The 18223-nt window shown below is 31.3% G+C and overlaps 3 protein-coding genes and 1 long non-coding RNA gene across 11 annotated transcripts; 2 read left to right on the forward strand and 2 right to left on the reverse strand.

Moving 5' to 3' along the window:
- Window positions 1-217: 217 nt before the first annotated feature.
- Window positions 218-2610, reverse strand: LOC127143788 (polygalacturonase-like). The gene is made up of 4 exons (XM_051081700.1): window positions 2017-2610; window positions 1631-1920; window positions 1208-1436; window positions 218-595 (listed from the first exon to the last, which is right to left on the reverse strand). The coding sequence occupies exons 1-4, from the start codon at window positions 2530-2532 to the stop codon at window positions 374-376; spliced, it is 1257 nt and encodes a 418-aa protein (XP_050937657.1). The 5' UTR covers window positions 2533-2610; the 3' UTR covers window positions 218-373.
- Window positions 2611-4066: 1456 nt separating this feature from the next.
- On the forward strand, window positions 4067-6321 carry LOC127148279 (uncharacterized). Its single transcript, XR_007819163.1, has 3 exons — window positions 4067-4264; window positions 4423-4840; window positions 4926-6321. It is a non-coding gene; the product is annotated as an uncharacterized LOC127148279 (long non-coding RNA).
- A 4370-nt stretch (window positions 6322-10691) lies between these two features.
- On the forward strand, window positions 10692-12678 carry LOC127148268 (polygalacturonase-like). Its single transcript, XM_051081705.1, has 4 exons — window positions 10692-11155; window positions 11437-11726; window positions 11804-12032; window positions 12168-12678. Exons 1-4 carry the CDS (start codon window positions 10733-10735, stop codon window positions 12384-12386), a joined length of 1161 nt encoding a protein of 386 aa, XP_050937662.1. The 5' UTR covers window positions 10692-10732; the 3' UTR covers window positions 12387-12678.
- A 1276-nt stretch (window positions 12679-13954) lies between these two features.
- Window positions 13955-15811, reverse strand: LOC127148276 (uncharacterized). 8 transcript variants are annotated; one of them, XR_007819155.1, is made up of 5 exons: window positions 15428-15811; window positions 15226-15281; window positions 15017-15112; window positions 14861-14905; window positions 13955-14250 (listed from the first exon to the last, which is right to left on the reverse strand). XR_007819155.1 is itself a non-coding variant. In XM_051081735.1 (5 exons), the coding sequence occupies exons 1-5, from the start codon at window positions 15470-15472 to the stop codon at window positions 14103-14105; spliced, it is 387 nt and encodes a 128-aa protein (XP_050937692.1). In that variant the 5' UTR covers window positions 15473-15811; the 3' UTR covers window positions 13955-14102. The 8 variants fall into 8 exon arrangements, 5 of the variants coding, with proteins under 5 accessions (XP_050937692.1, XP_050937691.1, XP_050937690.1 ...); XR_007819154.1 differs by having other exon boundaries at window positions 14861-14908; XR_007819156.1 differs by having other exon boundaries at window positions 14861-14908; window positions 15359-15811.
- Between the last annotated feature and the right edge of the window lie 2412 nt (window positions 15812-18223).

Below are 18223 nucleotides of genomic sequence, written 5' to 3' on the forward strand. Positions count from 1 at the left end.
TCAAGTAACTTTGTGAAAGTGATATAGTAACGGTTCAAGCAAACAAGCGTACTTAATCGAGCTTTTAGATTTACTAAATTTGATAAAAAATTCATTAGTTCCTCAAACTAACGAAGGCTCAAAATTAGAATTTATCGAAATAATTAAATGAAGCGTAGTATAATTTAGACATTTAAAAGTATATAAAACATGAGAAGGTAATGATAAGATACATAAGTGACATAGACCTCATATATTATTTTAAAGCTTATTTTGGTCAAAATGAATATAGTGAGGAATTGATTCTAACACCTTACATCTTTCCAATTCTAGATATGAAATTACATTCAATGCCCAATACTGATATTGTTGAACCTAAAGTGAATTACATTTGCTATACTAAGCAATTAGAAGGTTGAACTAGACCCAAGGTAGTTCCTGTTGCATATTCACACGATGCTTGGGCAATTTGATCCTTGAATATCAACTTTACATCTTTCAATCTTATTTCGTTGCATGGCCTTGCAGGGCTACACTCAAAGTTTATACCTACTTCAGTAGCTGACGTTCCATGGATGTCTTCATATCTTACATTACTAATCTTTACTCCAGAAGCCTAATATATTCATATTATATGTATATATATTACTGTTACAACAGTTTGAAATAATAACGATGGAAAAGAAAGAAAGAAAATGAAATCTCCAAAAAAACTTTGAAGCAAATTATAGTAAACAACTAATTTTGAAGTTATGTAGTAAAAGTAATTACTATTACATGAGGTGGAATTGTTTTTAATATCTTGAAATAATCTTGAATGGAAACTTTGAAGCATAAAATAAAGTTGAGTTACAATTCAGTTTTTGAAAACTTTTATAACGTATAATAAAGTCCATAAACATCTAAATTTAAAGACGAGTAGTTAATTACATTTATAATTTTGTACAATTATATATTATATTTCTTAACACGTGATTTTTTTTTAAAAATTAACACCATACATTCATACATATATATAATATATATAAGTAATACTTGGATCCGATATGTTTATGCACTATCATGTATGTTACCTCTAACATAAACAAAATATTTAAATAAGAAAAATAAAAAATTTTCACCAAAAAATTATGATTTAAGAATTTGATAAAGAATTAAAGAATGCATTAAATTTCTTTTGATATATGGTTTGAACATTTATGATCGGAATGAATGAGGAAATGGTTACCTGACCGGGGCAGCCTTGGTTATGTGGGCAGTAATTTTGATCAATGATGAGAGGGTTGTTGACATTGTCAAAAACAATGTGTTGAAAAAGAATGTTCTTTGCAAACCCATTGCTGGGCCTTCCCCAAGATTTAATCCTCACTCCATTCATTGTTCCGTTGAAATGAGCTGTTTTTAATGTCACATTTTCCACTCCAGCCTCTTCCCACCATTTCCCCAAACTCCCAATGCTACAACACAAATTTCACATTCCCACTCACTTTGTCATTGTAAGTGCAAAGATAACATTAACACCCGTAAAATGTTATTTACAATTTAATTAAAATTTGTAAGAATACCTCTTAAAAATCAAGTATAAAGGATTATTATGAGAGACACTCATTTGATTTTTTTTTTTTTTTTGTCATTTATCCCTATAGCTTACCTGATTCCATGTCCAGGTCCACATGCAAGTCTTTCCATCCATAAATGGGAAGTCCCAGGGCCAATTGAGATGCAGTCGTCCCCGGTGCGAATGTTTGAATTGAGAATGGTAACATTTGATGATCTCTCCACATGAATGCCATCAGTGTTGGGGCTATTGCTGGCAGCTAAGACTTTCACTCCTTGAATCTTCACGTCTTGACAGTCATACACAACAATGTGATACATTTGGCTGTTAACTGAAGATAATCCATTGATCAATATATTCTGTGAATCTGAAACTTCCAACGTCTGGAAATTAGAAAACAAACAAAACAACATTGATTATTATTAATGATAGATAAAACCCTAAAAAGGAATATTCAAATTTTATTTAAATTTGCATACTGTTGCGCCAAGAGAGCAAGTGTTGATCCCTGAGTTTTTGCAAGCCCACAAGGTAGTTCCTTGGCCATCAAGAATGCCACCATAAATGGAAAGTGCATTTATACGTGAGAAAGAAATCCAGGTTCTTGATTTGGCCAGAACCTTAAAATTCGAAGAAGCCACAAGTGTGCCGTTGATGAGAAAGGTGATAGAATTATAGTTACAAGGTCCAATAAAGTTACCACTTTGAACGTAGAATCTTCCTTTGGGCACATAAACGGTAGACGCAACTGTAGAGGAGCATGCACGAGCCCATGCAGACTGCAACGCATGAGAGGCATCGGTCTTACCATCCGGCTTGGCTCCAAGATTGACGATATCAAACGTCAATCCACCAGCAGCAGCAGTCAAGGCGTGCTTCTTTAACAGAAGAGCAAGGAAAATTATAACAACAACCATCATTTCAAATCTTAAAAATCTACAAAGGGATAGTCTTTTGCCAAAGTATGGGAAAAATAAAAAGGGCTGTGAAGGCATATTTATAAACTCATAATAAGACAAAATACTTGCATGTTGGCCAATTTACAACTATTTTCTCGGTCCCAACTTAGTTTATAAATATGCCTTCATAAAAAATTTGTAGGAAAACATAAAAAATAAATCTTTAGGTGCAGCCCAACTAATATACATAGAAGGATCATAGAAGGATAAAGGTAATGAGTAATATTTTTAATGTTAATAATCAAGTCCATTACAAAATTTTAAAATAAAGCAAATTCTATCAATGAGGTAGTTTACCGGTCAGTAGACTACTGCCAGTGATATAGTATGTCGATGATTGACTATGAAAGTTTGGATATCTCAATTTTGCTATTATTTTGCAAAGGATGTAGCCTAGCCTAGGCTATAAATACCTTTGTGTAGTCCACGAGTTATCTAATTAGTAACTGTTATTTTAAGAACTTTTTACATTTTACAAAAAAAAAAAGTTAGATTATTAATTTATTACCATGTGATAAACGAATGGGATATAGGCACAAATAGGTAGAGCCATGACTACACCGAATTATTGTGCTATATTTGTCAATAATTTTGGTTTGCTTGCGTTTCTTAAATAAATGTGTGCATTTTCCTTTAAACTAACCAGGCAACAAAAATAACATTTAAAAATATATAAAGGAATAGTTTGCTGCATGACAAACTATTATAGGATAATTTGGAGGATGCAAAACATATGAGAATTTATTTAATACTACAGAGTAAGGGAGAATTTTCCATACTACCTAATTTTCATCGTACACTACAAATATGATAGCAGTAACATTTAAGAATAATGTGTGGTTCATAAAAGAAATTGACATGACGTGTTAGGTTATAAATGTGCGTTCGATCACCAAGTGTATATATCTTGAATAATAGTGGTGTAAGTGTTTTTTTCATGAAATTAGTTAGGAAGTTGAGTTTAAAAGTGGTTAGACATTGACCAAAATATGGCTCACTTAAGATAGAAGAGGTAAATATGAAGTGACGTTGGGAAATGTAATTGATATATGAGGAGGAGGAGGAGTGTTGGACAATGATGGGAAGTATAATTGTCCAAGGAAATGAATTACCAAATAGAAAAACTCCTTTTTAGGAATGAAACATAATTTCACGTCTCTCCCACCTAATTAACCCTCTTTTGGGCTATCACATCTCTTCTTTTGTTGTGTATTATTCATTAGATTTCTAGTTACATTGATGATTACTTTTTTGTCGTTAAGGTTGGTTCATGGAATGATAATTAGGACCTTTAGTTAATCAAAGCTAGACATTGTCATAAGATCTTTTTGTTCATTGTATGGAATATACATTTTTATAAAGTATGGAAATAAACAATCATATACTTCTCCACTAACTCTTTTATTTTAATATAAATTTTTTATGAGTTTCAAAATGTTATAGTTTTAGTTGGGTATGTTTTGCGCTTTCATTTAGTTGTTGGGGCTATATTTGACTTACTTTTTGTAACTTAACTATCCTCTATTTAATTACTTGTTCAATAGATCTCCTATTTTATAGGAAATATTGATCTAGACATCACAACGAGCCCAACACAATGAAAATCACTCAAAGTGAAGCTAAAGCAAGCAAGAACGGACCAAGAAACGTTAGAGTGGCATTTTTTAAATAATCAAAAGAAAAGCGCCACAATACCAAAGGATGGCACTTGAAGGCAATACCCATAAAAACACGAAGTGTCGCGACACCCAAGTCAAGGGCCGTAGATGTAAGCTCTCATTTTATTCTCCTTTTAATTATATTAATTTTTCCTAAGTTGTGAAAAACAAGTAGAATCCAATTGTAAATTCTTTATGGGTTGAATCATTTTGATGAGAAAATTTTAGAATCAATTTTATTTTGGTAATGATTTGGAAACTTTATTAGGTATTCAAAAAGAATGAAGATAAGGGTAAAAAGTGAGTTTAATTTGAAGGAAGGGGCATTATGGTCATTTTCTATTTATTATTACTTTTTTAAAAAGAAAGAAATCGGGAAATTCTTTCGAGCACGTAACCCCTCTTCTCGAATCTTTTCCCTTCATCGGCTCCTTCCTCTCGTTGTCATCTCTCCCTATCTCTCTGTCATTCTCTTCCGCTCACCATCCCTCTCCATCACCATTGCTAAGTTGCACATCCGCTCATTGACGTCCCGTGAACACCATCATTGCCACCGTGCCATTGTTGTCCTGCTTACCTTGTACCATATCTTAAAATGTCACGCCATCACCCAACCAACCGAAGATCAAGTTAGCCACGGTGTCCATGTTTCTTTCAAATCCACCACTTAGAGTAAGATTCTCAAGGTTCGAGGTTGTCTTTTTAGGTCATTTGGAATACCCATTAAGTTTATGCTTGATTTTAACATTACATATTATATTTTAATGCTAGATTTGAATTTTAGAATAGCTAACCGATGGTCGGTGGGTCTATGTGCACATATGAGCATGGTTGAATCAAGGTTGTTACTGTAGAAGGTACTAAATATGCATGAGCTCAGTTTGGTTCTGTTTTTCCATGTGGATATGGGTCACGTGTGGACTATTTTGGGTCATTTATTTAATATTCTACCATGGTTGGATTGAGTACAGGTTTGTAGGCATTACTTTTGATTTATAGTATTATGTGATGATAACGTTTTAATTATTATTTCATTATCGATGCATATTTACACATTTTTTAGAGCATGTTTTACGAGCTTTTACTTCTAAAAATTTTCCACTCACTGGGTTGGATTGGGTGGAGGTTGTTACTGTGTAAGGTTCTTGAAGCTCATTAAGAGCTCAATGACTATTGCTGAATATAAGAAGAAGTATAGAGAACTATCTAAGTACGCCACTAGTGTGATTGAGGATGAGGATGAAAGGTGCAAGCGATTTGAAGAAGGATTACGAGAGGATATTCGTACTCCTATAATAGCTTGTGCATAGTGGATTGATTTCTCCAAATTAGTAGAGACGACTGCTTGTCGTGCCAACCCAACGGTACCAAAAACTTAGACTTGTTGCCAGCTAATTTAGCTTTGGAGCTTAAGAGAATCATGTTGTTGCTTACGTTGGTATTTAAATCTACTTGAAGAGTCATTAATCATGGTCATTGCATAGATACTCTCTATGTATCTCTTCATCATGTAACTTCTAAGTCCTCGTTGAGTGCAAATTTTTCTGTTGCTTGTCCAAGTGTGAGCGAAACAATAGGTTTATATGAGTGATCCAGAGTTGAACACAGAGAATTGATATCAAAACTTAGATCTAGGATTCACTAGGGGTTTAGGCAATATAAAATGAATAACCTATACAGTGTGAAAGAATGTAAATTTAACTCTGTCTACTTATCTACACTAGAGAATCTGTAAAGAAAAATTAAGATGGATGCGAGATGAAATTGTGAACTAACTTGTATAAAAGAAGGGGGTGAAGGAAAGTCTGTGCATTACCAGGCGATTAAGCAATAAGAGAATCTTGATGCGATATAACTAAGTTGACCAGCTTATGACGAAGGCGAGCACCTCTTGGTGTCTTCAAACGTCACACTTGCTCACCTCTCGGGATCCAAATGACCAAGCTGTCTTAAACTAGTTATACCTAGAACGCTTCACTTACAAGACTTATAGAGCTTCTCATTTAAGGGTGACAACCTCTAGACACCTAATACCCATACTTGTTCTCCTTTGGAGACATAAATGATGGAAGTTATCTCACCAAGGTGGAGTTTGTCTCCAAGCTCCTCCTCGCGTGTTAGCCATATCCTTGCTACTTACCTTCTTTGGTAGATGGCGATATACACTGTCCATGTGAACTTTTTTCGTTTTCAAAATTATTCTATAGAGTGTAAATATTTTACTGGTCTTTTATATTTTTTTTTTAAAAAACCCATTTACTAGTAGAGTAGTAATATGAATAATAATAATTATTATTATAACGAATGAATTTGAATGTAGACTTAAACTTTGCCTAGAATACTTTTGAATGTTTTTCATTTCTTATTTTGAATGGATTTGTATGTAGTCATGCATTTTACACAAATTTAGGTTTCATTTATTTAAGGTAAAAAACACTTGGACTTCACTTGTTTGTTTGATTATAAAATTTTTTAAAAATTAATATAACATATTTAGATCATTTACATAAATATGACATTTGTTTAGTGCAAATTTCAATTTTAGTAGAAAAGGAAAGAATGAAAAATATTCTAAATTATGAAAAAAAAAAAGCAACTTGGTGACCTAACCAGGAAGTTAGGTCGGGTCGGGTTGAGTTGGTCCATGGACGTTTAACTGACAGAGTTCAATTTTTACTGATTCAAGGTCTTTGGATTAGTCCTTGATTTACTTCTAATTCGATTGATGTACGCCCTTATTAAGAACTCCATTGTCTCTTGACTTTGAGCTATTCTCTCCATTTTCTGAAACTTTTTGTTGATTGAACTCTTTTTTAAAACATTCATTCTCTCTTTTTTTAAAAAAAGAAATGAGGAGTGTAAAATGCATTTGCATATGGGTAGAATACAATGGTTATTGCCTAAGGATTAGGTGGAAGAGGAGACGACATGTCGTAATGTGAAAAGGACAAAATTAGTAATTTCTTCTCCGTTTTATCCTCCACCTCTTGCGCCCTTCCACATTTTCCGTTCTATTTTCTTCCATTTTTTCCTCTCCTTATTTGTTCCACTTTCTCAAATGACAGTCCTACCCCCTCCCGTACTCTCTCTTTTCTTTTTATCCAATTCCAAATTTTTCAAACTAAACCAAATTGATTTTACACTCTTTGAGTCTGTCATATATAATATGATAGTCTTTTTCAATTTATCTCATAATAATGTTTCAAAATTCCATGTCAAATACTCCTTTCCATGAAAATACCTCTTCCAAAATTATATAAAAAATATCTGTTTTTTTTTTTTTAAATAACTTTATAGTATTTATGATTTTGAAAGTAATTTTAAATTTTTATAATTAATTAATATATTGTATCTACATATTTGCAGTTTCTTTACTTTTCAATTTTTTATAATATGAATTTTCGTCCTCTTGTATGAAATTATATTATTAGAATAATTTCAAGTTAACTAAGAACCATTCAAATCTTGGTTCTATCAGTCAATTTCATAGTTGATGTTAGATAATGATTTAACTCACTAGAACATAATTTGACATTTGGCTAGGGTTGACCTGGACAATCATGTGCTTTGAGTTGAGCCATGTAAGGGAACATGTTATTTGCTGTTTATTTGATTGAATTGGACATTGTTCAAGTCAATCCTCTCTTGTAGAAGTATTTTCGTTTTAAGATGGTATTCTTCACCTATATCTTATTATTTTTTAGACTCTGTCACTTCTATCATTAATGTTTGATATTATTAGTATATCTTTGATCTAAAATCAACCATAATTTAAAAGAATATTTGGGATGATTTGCAAAAGTAGCTTGTTAATCAAGCTAAGTATAAGTATAATAGTTATAAATAATAATAATAATAATAATAATAATAATAATAATAATAATAATAATAAAAGTATAATAATAAATAATAAAATAAAATTGGGGAAGATAGCACAAATATTTGAAATATGGAGAAATTGAAAAAAATATTAAAGGAAATAATGGATGAAAAGGGAGAGGTTGAAAGCATGATGATGATGATGATGATGATGATGATGATGATGATGATGATGATGATGATGAATGCTGTGTGTGTTGAAGGCAACAGAAAGTATGGGGGATTGGAGCAATTGTGCATCATCACACAAATTGGAGCAACAGAAAGTATTGAATTGCAAGAATTAAGAATGGAGAATAGAATTCTTACGAAATAAAAATACAATAATCAAAATATTACAATTCTATCTAATTTGAAAGATATGAGAAAGATATTATGTACAAATATATATTGAGAAATTATATTATATGTAAAATATGAAAAGGAAATGAAAATAAAATTATTTTCTAAGAACATAAATAATGTATCAAGTTTATAATATTTGACTGCGTTTGAGACCTCACCCATTTTTATATATAATTTTTTGCAATTCGCATGAAAAATATTAAAATATTCTAAAAAAAATATCTAATGTCTATTAAAGATCATCTACATGTATTCTGTTAAAATGTTCCATCATAACTTGCTATATAGCAATTTATTTTTCTTTTTTAAAAAATATTTTAGATGTGTGGTGAAAAAAAAAAACATAAAAATAGACGATGCTTGAAATACACTTTTTAAGTATTATCCTTATAGTAACATGCAACACATGTAGGACTATTAAACCCCCTCCCCAAAAGATCACTAACTATAACGAAAGAGAAAGAAAAGTCTATTCGCGAATGACCACTTTAGAGTTTAAAAAGAAAATCAACCAAATGAATAGAAGTAATGAAAAAAAAATAAAATTTTATTAAAATTACTAAAATTATATTTTATACTTCATTAGTGATGTTTTAATGTAAGTTACAAAATTCAAATATCAACATATCGTATATTATTGATATAGGTTTAGATACGATTAAAAGTTGGTTTCACTTTTTTAATTTGAGAGCAACGAAGAGAACTAAATTAAATTAATCGGTTTTATAAATAAATAACCCATACCATTGACTTTCATGTGTTATTTTGACTATTCTTTGTTTTGTTCTAAATATTCTGGATTGAGCAATTTTGCTATTTTCATACCAGAATTGGGTCTATATAATTTCTTTATTTTATAGATTAAAATTAGACATCTTTTGTTAACACTTTTCTCGATACCAAACCTACGATGTCTATAATAATTATTAGTCCTTTTTCTAAATAACAAATATAAATGCACCATAATATATAATTAATATTGAATATAATTAATATTAATTGTTAGGATTTATTTTCTAATATAAATACACACATTCGATTTGGTTTAGTTTAGCAATTAAAAAAAAAAAAGAATTTGTCTTCCAATCCAGTCTATCAATGTAATCGTCAATTTAGGTAATCTTCGATTGAAGGGGAGGTGATGAAGATGACAGGTGACTGAAGCGGCGTGACCAACCGCAGGCCAACGCAGTTAGCGAAGATTGTTTACGATCAGGAATTCTTACTGCGACCAACAGAATCAACGAGATAGAATGCTTGAGCAATTGATGGCGGGGAAGCCGAAAGTAAGTCCCTGGATGCATCCTATCCCGGAGAATCAGCAGTAGTTGCATGGTCAGATCAATCCAGGTCATTCAGACAAAGTCGGGTGACGTCGTCTTCCTTAAAGAAGAGATTACCAAAAGAGGCTTGAAGACATTGTCAGACATATCTTTTCAGCTTTTCTTTAATTTGCATATCAAACAGTACATATCCGTTTTCATTGGTTTGGTTTATTGTTGCAATAAAAAATATTTGAAATCGACGATTAAAACATTGATGAAAAAAATCAATTATTTTAATTTAAAGAAAATATTAATAAAATACTTACATAGGAATAGTTGATTTCAACCAATAATTAACAAATCATAAAATGATAAATCGAAGGAAATAGAAGATTTGTAATTATAATAAACCATATAGTTCGACAATAATGATGGATCAAATTACAAATTTAGAAGTATAGTTGTTACAAACACCATAGTTTATGTCATTTTACCTCAATTATTTTTATTTTTTTCGACTCAACATACTACACGGAAAGCTTTAAAAGGGCCAAGAATTTACCATCATTCAAACTCCTTATCCTGAGTGCTTTATTATTATTTTTTATTTTTCCTTTTGAGTTGTTTATCTTCAAAATCTATATATATTATTTTAATTTATTTGTTTTATTTTGAAGAACCCTAAACTTCAAATTATTTTGACATAATGAGAAGGAATTAAGGCACACATTGCGTAAGGGTTCAACATTTTTTTTCCTCCAAAACGAAAAAAGAAAGAAAGAAAACATGTGAGGCCATATTGGTCATTTCATTTGCCCACATTCAGTGATTAAAGCCATAAATAAAGAAAACTCCTTTTCAATCAATCCTCAATTTTCGAAGTTTTTTTTTTTTTTTTTTTTTTTTTTTTTTTTTTTTTTAAAATTTTAAAAAAGCATAAGAGAAACATCCTTTTAGACCTAAATTTTCCAACAAAGGAATTAGTTATATTTCTCCCCCCCCTCTGTAGTCTATATAAACCCCTCAAAACCCATCCAATTTCCCCACCACAACACACCCACATTCTCAACTCTTTCGTCTCACTTTATTATGGCTCTTCACAAAACCTTATTCATTCTTTTCCTCTTCCTCACTTTGGCCTCGGCTTCCACCTTTAACGTAGTCGATTTCGGTGCAAAACCCAACATCGGAACCGACTCATCGCAGGCGTTCGAGGAAGCTTGGGCTAGTGCATGTCGTGCAACGACAGCCGTGTCCATTTATGTTCCAAAAGGGAGATTCTATGTGAAAAGTATAGCATTTGAAGGGCCTTGCAATAATAATGATATCACTATACGAATTGATGGGACGCTTTTGGCTCCATCAAACTATGCTGTGATTGCAAATTCAGGAAATTGGATCACTTTTAAACGTGTTGATGGTGTTAACGTGTTTGGTGGCGTTCTTGATGCCCAAGGATTTGGATTATGGGCTTGCAAGAATTCCAAAAGCTCTTGCCCCTCCGGAGCCACGGTAAATTAAATTTGTCCAAATATTATTTAGTCTCCAATTTTAACTATGTACTTTTAATTTATACACATATGACATATTACAATTTTTTATATAAAAATTTAGTTTATTTAAAAAAATGAAAAAGACTTTGAGCAGCGATTAGTGGACTAAAATTGAACCATATATATTTTAGCCCATGTTTTTTTTACGTAAGTTACCATTTTTATTTATTTCCTTCCACGGAGATTTTCTTTCTAATTATAAAACATTGTCAAATATTATTTTTTCCTCCTCTGGTGCAGTCGTTGGAATTTTCCAATTCAAAGAATATAATGGTTAGTGGCTTAACGTCACTAAATAGTCAAATGTTCCACATAGTAATCAATGGTTGTCAAAATGTGAAAGCACAAGGACTGAAGATATCAGCTGCTGGTAATAGCCCAAACACCGACGGCATTCACGTAGCATTATCCTCAACGGTTACTATCCTCAACTCTATAATTGGCACGGGCGACGATTGCATTTCAATAGGTCCTGGCACGTCGAACTTGTGGATTGAGAATGTTGCTTGTGGACCTGGACATGGAATCAGGTACTCAATTGAAAAAAATTAATAAAAGTTTAACCTTGACAATTAAAGCTAAGATATAACTTTTATTTGGTTATCAGCATTGGGAGTTTAGGAAGAGAAGTGCAAGAAGATGGTGTTGAGAATGTAACAGTTAAATCTGCTACATTCACAAACACACAAAATGGGGTCAGAATTAAAACATGGGGAAAGCCGAGCAATGGATTTGCAAGAAGCGTTATCTTTCAAGACATTGTAATGGTCAATGTGGAAAATCCTATCATTATTGATCAAAATTATTGCCCCGACAACAAAGGTTGTCCTGGACAGGTCAGTATGGATTTCCGTTTTAAAAAAGTTTTTTTTTTTCAATGCATGTTTATGCAAGCAATTTAGTTATCTAATCACAACTTTTTTTTTTCTATAGAATATTTCTTATCTTATTTATTCTTTTTGTATAATTAGGATTCTGGAGTTAAAATCAGCGATGTGACATATCGAAACATACACGGAACATCAGCGACGCAAGTTGCGATGAAATTCGATTGTAGCTCGAAATTTCCATGCAATGACATAACTTTGGAGGATGTGGAGTTGAGTTATAAGAATGAAGCAGCTGAAGCTTCATGTAGTCATGCTGAAGGAAGTGCTGCTGGTTTAGTTCAGCCATCAAGTTGTTTGTAGACAGGTCTTAGAACTATGTAATATATAATTTTATAATTATATTATAAGGTCCTCTAGGGTTAGCTAGGGATATGTTACCTGTCTTAGCATAGATAAGAATTGAAGTTCCAAGGTTGAGGTTATGGTACTAGCAAGTAGCAACCCACTATGGGGCGTGTTCGTTTCCAGAGTCAACATCGAGTTTTCTAGATTTTTGTTTAATTAGTTTAGCACCTTTGATCAACATTAATTAATCTACTAGTGTCGACCATTTTATTGCTATTTTAAAGGTGAATGATTTTTATTACACTTACCTATCTATTACTCGTTATTTTAGTGGATTGAAATAAAACTTGTTGTATGGTGTCCAATTTTAATCTCTATCAAACCCCAACGATCTATACATAGCACACAGATCCATGACAATAAGTATATTGGAATTCACGTTGAAATTGTTAAAATCATTTTTGCTATTTAAATATTTATATATAATTTTAGACTTTTAAAATCAATATAATTATAATACTATCGAAATTAATTTGAATGATTAAAAAAATATTTTATAATGATTTTGAAATCGTAGAGAAAACAATTTCAACCATTCTAAAACCACTTATAAACATGTCCAAATTAAACAGGGACAACAAATTTGTCAAAAAAAAAGTGTTTTCTAAAAACCATTTTTTAATATTACAATTAATATAGAGATAGAGTATAAAACTATTTTCTAATGGAAAAAATGTTATGTCAAATGATTGAATCTCACTTTTAATTTGTTCTATCATTTAATATTGGATATATTGATCACATATAATCGAGTGTATATAGATTAAGGAGGTTAATTAATTCATTAAGCATCGTAATAATCAAGCTTTGACTCTTTTAAACGAAAACATATTCTCAATCTCAATTGTATTTCTTTTTTAGATTACAAAATTTTAGAAGTATTTTAGTTATTGAATAATTGAAAAACATTTTTAGTTTGCAAGTCAAACTTTGTATACAAAATAAATTCAATAGATTTAGTTAGAAGCAAGGTAAACCAATGGAACTTGTGTGTGTTCCTTTTTATTCAAACTAAAATGGATTAGAAAACAAGAGAAAGATTGTGCATACAATATGCATATAACATGGGCAAGATTTCAGTATATTTTAATGTAGCCCATTTTTAGGGGATGCCATTGGAAATTCCTCTTAGTTATACCAATCGTGTATGCCAATATTTTCCGATAATGTCAGCTTCGATTTTATCGGTATTGTTGCCAACCATAAATTAAACAAAACTTTTAGAAAAAAAGCAAATCAAACTAATAGAAAAAATCCAAACTAATACTCAATAAGAAAAAGAAAATAGTGAATTGAATTTAGGGTTTTTTTATAAAAAAATTTAACAAACCGATAACATATTTACGAGGGGTCTATTCAATAACATAACAAAGTGGAAAATTATTTACACTCTATAGAACAATTTCAGAAACGAAAAATCCATAGACCCACCATGTGAAATACCAAAAATACCCTAATAAATGTGCGATTAATTGTCCGCGCGCCCGATTAATGTTAATAAACGATTATTAGACGCCATCATGTAGAATAATATACAATTGATACACGATCTTGTAAATTACCAAATATATATAAACGATAAAAAATAAACGCTAAACGATAACAAACGATAACGTTATTTTGATATTCATATATATTGCACCTACCCTTGTGTACAAGTTTCATTAATGTCTAATTTGATGGTCTCGTTAAAAATATAGGTTCACTGGCTAATTGAGTGCAGACACCGAAACAACAAGGGTAAATGATGAGGAATTTAAGACATACTGATATAGCTGTGCCGTTTATATAGAAATCAATCGGCATCTCCACCGACCAGCTGCAAATGTAGCAACAGTTAGTTAACCTCTATAAGAAGATAAATACGGCAGAATGTTGGTCAAAAAGTATATTCAATCAAAACAAGAAAAAGTGTAATGATCTATTCAGAATCTGTTCAAAGAAAAATTCAGCACTTGCATAAACAATGAATGATTAATGCAGAATACTATGTATGGTTAAATAACAAATTTAGTCGGTAAACTTTAAATCTGTAAGAAATCTAATAGACACAAAATTGAAAATCTAACGTTCAGGACTAACTTGAGCCTTTTATTTTAATATTTAGAAATCTTAGCACGTATGGTCCAACCAATAAACTATTTCCATGGACATAAAATTCAAATTTATATTTAAGAATTTTGTTTAGTGCTAAGAATGAAATCTTGTTTTCTACTTCTTAAAAATAATAGTAATAATAATAATGAAAAGCGTAAGATTCTCTCTTAGGAAAATATCAATTTTGAGCTTGTGTTCAAATATCCAAGGTAATTCTAAAACAATGAACTTAACTTATGGCCGATAGTAAAAAAAAGGACCAAAAACATAAGAAGGTAAAACGAATCAAAGAAAAAAACATAGAGTCCTTGCTCATCATCTTGCTCAATTACGTAAGGGACTTGTAGTTCTGCAAGAACTTGAAAATGCTCCAAATGCTCCTTGTTTAAAAAAGAAACCCTTGGATTAGAAATAACAATCCCAATTGTTTTACTTTATCCATACAAACAGCCTTAAGATTGCTTATTCATTAACCAACTACTACTTACAAATACTTGTGGTTCTTAAAACTTAAAATTCTCCTTCGCATTTCATCAAATAGCTTATGTTCATCTTTCACTTTAGCCACAATTTTTACCACCAACCTAATAAAAAAGAAACAATAAGAACCCAGAAGAGAAAATCCATCAAATTTCCCATTAAATATTTGTACGGTAGAACAAACACAAATATCGGAAAAAGGAAACAAAAAACGCACTTGTGATTGCGATTGAAAGGCACTTCCAGATGTGTTTTGTCGATTTCTTCCTACAGCTACCCATTAAAAATTTTCAATTCCTTAAAGAAACAAAAACTCCATCTAACAATTATACAGGAACAAAATAACTCACAAAAAGAGAGCTTCTCCCAACTGAAAAGGATGAGAAAAGGAATGGATTCTCATTTAGTTGTTTTTGTACCTCTGCATTATGTGGATTCACATGGATATTTTCTAGATTTTGCATCAAACGGATGAGGGAGGAGAAGCATCGAACAACTTGAGACGACGAACGAAGATGAATAGGGAAGAGGAAGAGACAGCAGTGGCTAGAGGTTGATTTCGACGGCGAACGTGTATCACAGCGGATGCGAGGGTTTTTGCGAGCGTTTGGTGAGCTCCTTCAAATGACACCAAGAGCATTTTCAAGAGAGAGAGAAAGTCGAGATCTACGGCGGCTGGAGCGTTTGCGAGAGAGAGGGAAAGTTGTGCTTTCACGAATTGGAGAGCGTTTGCCAGAGAGAGACTGCGTCAGCCAAAGCATTTGAAGGGTTTTTGCGAGTGTGTTTGCGAGAGGAAGGGAAAGTGTTGCCGACGAAAGGGAATAATTATTTTTTTAAGAAAAATATTTTAATGACACAAAAATTACGTTGTTAATTAACGACGTAAAATTTGTGTCAAAAAAAATTAAATAACGACGCAAAAAATGTGTTATTAAAAATTCTGCATTTTATATTTTTAATGATACATTTTACTCCACCCCATCCTTTTTTTATTTTTAATGACACAATGTCTTGATTAGTAGTGTCATTAAAATCCATTTTTCTAGTAGTAGATATAAATGATCGTGTAAATTATCTTTAACGATATTACATATGTGTGTCTGATCATGTATGAAAATATAAACGATAAAAAACGATCATCATACACGATACTGTATATTACCATATATAAACGATAAGGTAAAAAACAATAAAAGATGACAAAAAAGTTTAGATATAGACGATCATGTAAAGTAGCTTCAACTATCGTATATACAAGTATAAACGATCATTTAGAAAAACTCTAATAACTCGTAATTATAAAAATATCATAAAAATGAAAGGGGCTATAAAAAGGTGAAGGAACTTGCTCAGACTTTTTCATTCATCATCTTCCTCGTCAATCGTTTATATCCTAGTAACTACTTCAACAGAACTGTCGCGATCGATGATTTGATTTGTATATAAAGAGGTTTGAATCTATATTCATTTCGATATATCTCCATCATCTATATATATCTGTCACTATCTATCTCGTATACAAAAAGGTCTAAATCTATATATATTTCGATCTATCTATATCTATCACGATCTATCCCGCATACGAAGACGTCTGTTTCTATACTAATTGTATATATTTTATTGTTTGTATTTCATTGAATAATTTATATTAATTTTCTTTTTTACAAAAAGATGGTGAGCAAGAAGCAACAAGCATGTAGAAAATCAATAAAGTGTAAAGTAAAGACAAAAGAAAGAAAAAGAAATAAAGGTAACAGACTAGAAAAAGAAATAAAGGTAACAAACTAGAATGTGAATATCTGTCTGTATAACATTGTATATTTGGGTATATTTTTCTGTATAGCGCTCTGTATTTGTAAATTTGTTAAAACTTAACCTTGTTTGAAACATACTGTTTATTATGTCTTTCAACAGGTGAAACACTATCCAAATGACATTATTATGGAAGATGAACAAAAAAACCTTAAAATTACTGTATACTACAATTTAGAAAACATTGAATCAGATCAAGTCCAAAATAGACCAAAGAATTCTTTCTCTAGTTTTGACAAACAGTCCTTTTGGTCAGTTCTTTAACATTAAAATAGCCAAAATATCCACACAATTCATGAATTTTCTATTAAGAAAATAATGCCATACAAAAAACACTAATATCCTTGCTTTCAACTTCAATGGACATATAGTAGAATTTGGGCTGAAAGAATTTTGTTTTGTGACTGGACTAAAAGGTCAGAAATTTTTTGAGTTAAATCTAGAAGAAAGAAAAGAAAATGGTTTGAAAAATGCCCTTTTCCGTCATGATGACTTTATAACAAGAAGAGATATAGAAAGAACTTTCAAAGCGTTATGCAACGTGGAAGACTCATTGTGACTGGACTAAAAGGTCAGAAATTTTTTATGCCATTTTTCTTTTCTGAGTTTCTTTTAGAAAAGGGTTTTATGCCTAATAGCTTGAAGAAAAAAACCAATCATATATATATTTTCGCATTTTTGTATCATTTTTGTGAATAAATTAGTTTTTTGCTCAGTTTTTTTTGTTTTGTAATTTGCTTTATCTACTTGAGGAGAAATTGTTAAAAGAAAGAGAAGGATATGGGCAAGCAAGGGCCTTTTTATCACTTTGGAGTTACAATTGCTAGTTTTTCAAACTATAATCGACAACATATTGAGTCTAAGTTTCAATTCCATCATCTTCCCATTTCTTTTGAGGTTTTTACTGAACCCAAATATAAAGTTTGAACTGTGTTATGTTTGTATTAATTCCCCAATGACATCAAAGAAAACTATCTTTTAGTGAAGCCCACACTGTATTCCCTTATAATGCTGGCATGTTTTGGTTTTGAATTAGTGTCTCAATGAGAATTAGTTTTGTACTTGAATTTCTTGTCGATTGTCTCCATTATATTTGGCGTCTCCCATGGAAGTATCTCTGTCAGTGCTACAATTTTTACATTGGAACAAGCATTTTCAAATAAAGTATATGTGTGTATATTAATACATAATTATATAACAAATAACTACTTTCGAAGATGGTTGAAATATCTACAATAGAACCTAATATAGAAAGATATGAGGATGAAATATAGGAGAAGAGAAAAATCAATTGAAGAACATGAAGATGAAACCGTTTCTGCACATGGTAACTTTAATTTGAGGATTTAATTAAACTGCATTAGATGACCGAGAGTTCTGTGAGTGCTCAATTTTATTTTGCT

Source organism: Cucumis melo, chromosome 2, assembly GCF_025177605.1.
Source record: "Cucumis melo cultivar AY chromosome 2, USDA_Cmelo_AY_1.0, whole genome shotgun sequence".
Taxonomy (NCBI): domain Eukaryota; kingdom Viridiplantae; phylum Streptophyta; class Magnoliopsida; order Cucurbitales; family Cucurbitaceae; genus Cucumis; species Cucumis melo.